Below are 6779 nucleotides of genomic sequence, written 5' to 3' on the forward strand. Positions count from 1 at the left end.
GGCTTTGATTGATGCTAGGGTTTCTTTTAGTAGTATCTAGGAATATGTACTAAAATAGCTCTCATGTTTTTGTCTTTTACTTCTTTTTTTATGAAGAGAGGGATGTGACTTGAGTTTTCCAAATGCTGTGAGGATTCATGATGAACAAAGAAATGCGCAAGGCGATTTTTTAAGCGGAAACTTGACAATTATCTTTGTAATTTAATTTATTTATGTTTTATCATGATAGATCGACCTCAAATAGTTGGGATATGGTTCAAATAACAATAATGATATCTTACCGTGATAAGTCTTGATTCCAATAATAGCCGTGTAAGTTCAATTTTGATGATAATTGAAGACTATTATTGTGATAAAAAAATGTCCTCATAATATAATATAATGTAGGTAGTCCTAAAGAAAAATTATCCATTTGAAGCATGACCTACCTAAAAACAGCTCTCAATATGGAAAACATGAAGCAAATTGCAAGGAGCCGATAATGATAATATAAGGGAAAATTGTTTCATGTTGTAGGGACTGTATATCTACATTTGCAGTCTCCGAGGTATAAAGCATCCATGTTAACGATGGATGCAAATAGGTGGTCCATCTAAAAACAATTGAAATTAACGGTCCAAATATTTTTTTTCATAGAATTATTATTTCTATTTTTTAAAATTTATTTATTTATTTAATATTCATGTTAGAGATTACATGTCCTTAAAACTTAAGTCCAAAAATCCATCTAAAAAATATATTTTGAAGAGGTGACTCATTTCTACATGGACTCATAAAAACCGTGTCCTTTAAGTTAAAAATTGATACCAAGTTGAATAGTGGCTTTTGATAGTTTAATTTTGAATGCATTGAAAAACTATTAACTTTCCACTTACAAAATGTACATATTCTTTAAAATTACATATCATTTGAATTCATATACTTCATAGAAACTTATACACCGATTCTAGCTCTCTCATGTACCGATGGTTGATTAGCTAGATCATGTGCTCTCACTCTACCACAAATATTGAAGGTTAAACGAGCATAAATGCACTTTAAAACTTAAAGTTTAGGATTTATCAATCATGGATGAAGGCATATTTGGGTGCAAACAACCCTAAATAGTTGGGATGATGCTTAGATGATAATGAATAAATGAACACATGTTAGGGTAGCAGAAGGCTGGACCTGGTTTGTCCCAGGCTGACACACACTTGCTGTCTAATTTGGGCATGATCTGGCCTTGTTAATGTGTCGGACCAAGCCAACTAAAAATCCAAGCATTTTAAAATAATTGAATAAAACAAAAAGCTAAATGGGCTGGGTTAGGCCATGATCCATGTCCCTGGCTTTCCCTGGTCAGTCACACGAGCTAGATTTCATGGAGCTTTGGGCCAATCCTAACGCATAGATGATCATTAGATTAAACTTGGATTAAAGAGAAGTTATTTTCATGGAAAAGCCCACACTTGCCCGAATCTCAAATGTAAAATCAGCGGACTATCTAATGTAAAATTAGGCAGTTGGAAGTATGCCATTAGGCATTGCTCAAACTCCAACAAGCTCTCTTTTGGACTTGTATGGAGAAAGGATACGTCCAGCCGTATGAATTCATATATGACAGTTACAGATGATTTTGACCTTTCTATAACAAAATAAAATAATCTTGTACTAGACCTTTCTATAACAAAATAAAATAATCTTGTAATATATATTCATGTTTTTTTGGTTAAAGGTGTAAAATTTTCTCGGACATTAGGCATGCTCAATGGCACACTTCCAGGTATTTATTCAAAGTTGGAACCAAAATTTTGAAAATAATTGTCAAGATTTGGCTATAAAATTACTCAAAAAAAGAAAATAAAGCCCTAAAAAGTACCATCCTTAGTTAGCTTTCATTAATGTGGCCCAAAAAATTGATTAGGATATAATCCGCATTGATTATTTAAAGAAGGGTGCGGTTTCTACAAAGTTGCAACCTTAAACAATCCAATTAAGGCTCACCTTAAAATTTTATTATAACATGTAATTTTGTTGTAAAAAATAACTAGTATTATCTTAAAATCTATTTTCATACCTAATTAGAAAATTTTAAATTCCAAAAATGGTTAAAATCAAGTATATCTATAAATATATGAAAATCTTGAAAATGGACGGTCAAGATAATGTGTTGCAAGATATCAAAAGCTTTTTTTTTCATATTCATGCATCTCGATGTCGAGATGATCGATTATAGGGTTTTTTCAACAATAAAACAACATTTCTAGTAGATTTTTGAGGTGCATATGTTATTCTACATTTTAAGGTTGCAACCTTATATAAACTTTTCCCTTTAAAGAATTACCTATCATTAATATGATCCAAAAACTGGTTAGAACATAATCCGCAGTGAAGATTTAAAGCGAGACCAGGAAAGCCATACAAGCATTAAATCTTTTCTCCAGACATTGATGCAACATATTTGAAAAAATGCACTAATTTCCATTCTATCAGCTAGAAAAATGAGGGCCCACCTTTCCCTCAGCCTTCCTCCCACTTATTAGACCCCCGGCCCTTCAAAAAAAAAAAAAATGAAAAGAAGGTGAAAAACACCATGACCATTGGATTATTTGAGAACTCATAGGCCAAACTTCCTGCATATCAACTGGCACCTGCACTTTTTAAGAACTCATGATCCTGAAGTGTCTTGGATCGTACATGGCCTATTAATCAACCCAATGTTACGTAAGTAACGAGCAATGTTCCCTCCGGCCCCCGAAGGGAAGAAGCCGCCGGGCCTGCTCTCATTTCCTGTTCCATAAAGGATCCGTAGAATCTCTTGAGGTGATCGATCGAATGATAAGAAGTTAGAATCACCATTAAGAATATTTCCCGGTGTTAATCCTCCATTTCGGTTCGGAGGGAATACAAACAGGCCAGCTTCTTTGATGCCATTGTGACCCAAGCTGTTCGCAAGGTTAGAGATCCTGTTCGTGAAATCGGCGACTGTGTATTGATAGGGCCAAACTCTCAACAAGGACTTCGGGTATAGTAGAGCCCGGATAATTGAATCTTGGCCTGATTCTATCCCCAAAAGTCCCGCAAGTAGCTGAAATATGAGCCATTTTTACTGATTGAGAGTGACCTCTTGACCAATCCCAATATCCTTCTCTCACTTTTCCTTTTTAAGAAATAAATTGGAAAATTTGCCATCAATATTCCAGTTAAAATAGGAGATAAATATAAAATTATCTGATAAATAAAGGTACGAGCCTAGTAGGCAGTTCAAAATTGATTGAACCTATGGGCTCTAATACCATTTTTCTTTTTTTCTATCTTTCTTTCTTTTTTTTTGTTTTTTTGCCTGTGCTTTGTTAGGCGTGGGGTTTTTTGTGCTTTGTTAGGCTTGGGGTTTTGTACCAAAACCATGCCCATTGTATTAATCTCAAAGAATACGTACATTGCATTCAAGACTATAAACTCTTAGGATTTATAGTGCAAATGTGAGTATGAGTGTCAAAATACTTAACTCTAATTTAAGAAAGCGTGTGGTTTTCAACCTTAGACAATCCAATTAAGGTGCATCTTCAAATTTTATTGTAACATATAATTTTAGTGTAAAAAATAATTAGAATTATTTGAAAACCGATTTTTAGATCTATTTATAAAGTTTTAAACTAAAAAATGGCTAAAATCAAGTAGATCAAAATCTTGAAAATGGATGGTCTAGATAATGTGTTGCAAGATGGCCCTATTTTCAGGACTCAAAATCTTTTTTTTCTTCTATATTCATACATCTAGATGTCGAGATGATCAATTGCAGGGTTTTTCAACATTAAAACAGCCTTTTTCTATAGATTTTTTAAGCGCATATGTAATTCTATAGGTTTAAGGTTACAACCTAATATAAACTTTTTCCTTCAAAAATTTCTACGATACGCAACTTATTTGAATTTCATTTACATTTCGACTTTATTAAGGAAAAGAATATTCTCTCTCTTTTATGTCATGGTTTTTTTTGCTCACTGTGCATAGGGCTCCTAATGGGATGGGCCAACTCCCGCCCGAGTTCCTATACATGTAGACCGGCCTGAAGGGGCCCATGTCCAGGCCTGGTCTAACCGGGCACGAGCTAGATCGTCATGGCAGTGTTCGACAAATCCATGAGGACTTGAAAACGGGCCAATGGTCGGGTCCGAATTACAGATAAACTGGCCTGTTCACTCGTCTTAACTGGGGAGGTCCTGGCCGGTCTCAAAATTATTAATAAAAATACAAAAACATCCAAAAAAAATATTTAAAAACTTATTTAAAGCATAATTAAATAAAGCACAACCAAATGAAGTTGAAAAGTAGTGAAAAAATATATTTTTAAAAAAAATTGAGTTGTGCTTAGGGATATTTTAGAAATAATATAAAAGCGAAAAAAAATGTAAAAATAATTATTCATGGCCAAAACACTACCTAATCTTTCCCAAAATTATAAAAAACATAAAAAAACAAGACATTACAAATAAATCCCTTATTTTTTAGGGTTTTATTTTTTTAATATTTTTTTAACTTCTTTCTTAAAATACCCGGGACAACCTAAACCGGCCAAAATGGGATCTATCACTGCCCAGTTCCGGTTTAACCGGCCTGTTTCGAATAGAATGGCCAACTTTCTTAATACTGCTCATAATAAACTGAAAAATAATAATAATAATAATGAAATAAAGTGGTCGGGCTGGCCCTCCCATAGCTTTAGCCCGAGAATGGCCCAACATGGACCTTGGTAAGCTCGCTCTGGCTCAACCCTCAGTCCACGTTTTATGTGCCAGACCCTAGGTTTTCGGGGCTAGCCTGGGTCCCACCTGATCTATTGCCCGCCCTAGCTACGCATTAATGCTGGATATAGCTTCAAAAAGCATGCGCTACAAATATGTTACTCCCCTCTCCCTCCCTCCCTTCCCCTCTCTCTCTCTCTGCCTTTCGCTCTCTCTCTCTGTGCCTTTCTCTCTCTCTCTTATACTTTATTTTCAAAAAATAATAAAATGTGGAAGTGGGTTAATTATTTTGAACTTACTCTGGCAACTGTGGTGGTTTTGGAGGTGTTAATGTAGTTGAAATCAGCAACATAGCCAGTGAGGCCAACAATGGGGAGCATATAGGCAGAGAGGAGGAAGTTGAGTTCATCAATGTAGGGATCAAAGGGGGGAATGAGTGGTACTCCCATGGCCCTTTCCATGAGTGTCGCAAAGTGGCTGCTGCTCAGATCCATTGGAGGCCTTGGAATACCACCACCTGTTATGTTTTGTATGGCCCTGACCCATACATTACATGATCAAAATTAACATAAAAACACCATTAAGACAGAGGAGAGGTAATCAATACAATGCCAGTACCACCTCATAAATAGATAGCTCTCTCCCACCCACACATGAAAAAAAAAAGGATATATAAATAGAGTAATGATCGTATGAGACCCTCTCATACCCAAATGTGTAGGATCTCAAAAGATCACCATTAAATTTGGTACAGATCTCTAGAAAAATTATCACATGAATGTGAGACTTGATTTTTTTTTTAAATATATATCAAATTTAAAGGTGATCTTTTAAAATCCTACACACATAGATGTAGTAGAATCGCATATTACTCGTAAGTGGATTGAACTGCTTCTGAGTGGGGGTAGCAATGGACCCGGACTTGACCTGGGTCTGGGTATAGGTCTAAAAATTAGACCTGGCAGGTCGGGTTTGGGTCCAAATATTGGACCCGAACACTATTTATGTCCGGATCCAATAATTTCGGGTTCAAGTCCAGGGTCATCAGACCCAAATCCGACCCGTTGCCACCCCTACTTTCGAGGAGCGGACAACTTTTATATTATAGGGAGAGAGATGCAAAAACCTCAAGTGGCCAAGCTCTTGGTATCCAAACTGGATCATGATGTCTCTAGTTATGGGACTGAGGTTGGCTTTCTTCACACCTGTGGGGGCCACCCCACCATTAGCTAAAGCTGGAGAAATTGCATCTATGCCATATCCCAGTGCACCATAGAGAAAGAACTCAGCTTCCAAGAACTCCAAATTTAGGGAAAATTCTAAGAGATCTTGCTCACATGAATTCATTGTAGAGAGAGAATGTGTGGTCAGAGCCAAGCATAGAAGGAAGAGGAAAGAGAAACATGAGGCAACCAAGGCCATGTTAGAGAGAGAATGACACTGCTTGGATTAATTTGAGGTCCTAAGCCTGAGAAATGATAATGCTTGGATTGAATATATAGTAGCATTTGCGATGAAATAGCAAAGAGGCAAGAAATGTGTAGGAATGCCTCTTTGGGGTGAGTTAGAGAGGGAATGATAGTCATCTTTGCATGGATAGCGAGGTTTTAGAGTTAGAGGATTCCATGCAAGAACCATGGCATTCCTCTAAATTCGCTAGCTTCCCCAAGTTTTACTAAGCCAGACATTAGTAGGGGCGGCAACGGGTCCGGTCGGCCTAAACCAGATGTGGACTCGAAAATATAGTGTGGGACCAGGATCCGATCTAAGAATTAAATATCTATTCATTGAAGACTATATTTAATATATTTGGGCCCAAAATATATTACGGGACCAGAATCCTATTGGACGCAATAGTGTCCGGATCCACGATTTGGACTCGGATCCGACCCGCCAAGTCCAATTTTTAGACCTATACCCAAACCCAGATCGCGTCTACTCCTCGGGTCCTCCAGGTCGGTTCTGGGTCCATTGCCACGCCGCCCCTAGAAATTAGATCACTAATTCTTATATAGGGATTAAACCATGTTATAAGGACCAAACTAATGTTTG

At 36.7% G+C, this 6779-nt stretch overlaps 1 protein-coding gene across 2 annotated transcripts; it reads right to left on the reverse strand.

Moving 5' to 3' along the window:
• Positions 1–2406: 2406 nt before the first annotated feature.
• On the reverse strand, positions 2407–6197 carry LOC18434594 (ferritin-like catalase Nec2). Of its 2 annotated transcripts, none has more exons than XM_011625260.3 (3): positions 5854–6197; positions 5027–5264; positions 2407–3070 (listed from the first exon to the last, which is right to left on the reverse strand). In XM_011625260.3, exons 1-3 carry the CDS (start codon positions 6147–6149, stop codon positions 2651–2653), a joined length of 954 nt encoding a protein of 317 aa, XP_011623562.2. In that variant the 5' UTR covers positions 6150–6197; the 3' UTR covers positions 2407–2650. The 2 variants fall into 2 exon arrangements, with proteins under 2 accessions (XP_011623562.2, XP_088726169.1); XM_088870043.1 differs by having other exon boundaries at positions 3056–3142.
• Between the last annotated feature and the right edge of the window lie 582 nt (positions 6198–6779).

This window comes from Amborella trichopoda, chromosome 6 (assembly GCF_054954075.1).
Source record: "Amborella trichopoda isolate Santa Cruz 75 chromosome 6, AtrichopodaSantaCruz75HAP2 v2.0, whole genome shotgun sequence".
NCBI classification, from domain to species: domain Eukaryota; kingdom Viridiplantae; phylum Streptophyta; class Magnoliopsida; order Amborellales; family Amborellaceae; genus Amborella; species Amborella trichopoda.

Excerpts from the sequence above, each read along its gene's own strand:
- LOC18434594 (XM_011625260.3), bottom strand. The coding sequence starts at position 6,149 with ATGGCCTTGGTTGCCTCATGTTTCTCTTTCCTCTTCCTTCTATGCTTG. Across the intron at positions 5,265-5,853 it reads CAAGAGCTTGGCCACTTGAG|GGCCATACAAAACATAACAG; the intron begins GTTTTTGCATCT and ends TGTATGGGTCAG. Across the intron at positions 3,071-5,026 it reads AAACCACCACAGTTGCCAGA|CTACTTGCGGGACTTTTGGG; the intron begins GTAAGTTCAAAA and ends CTCATATTTCAG.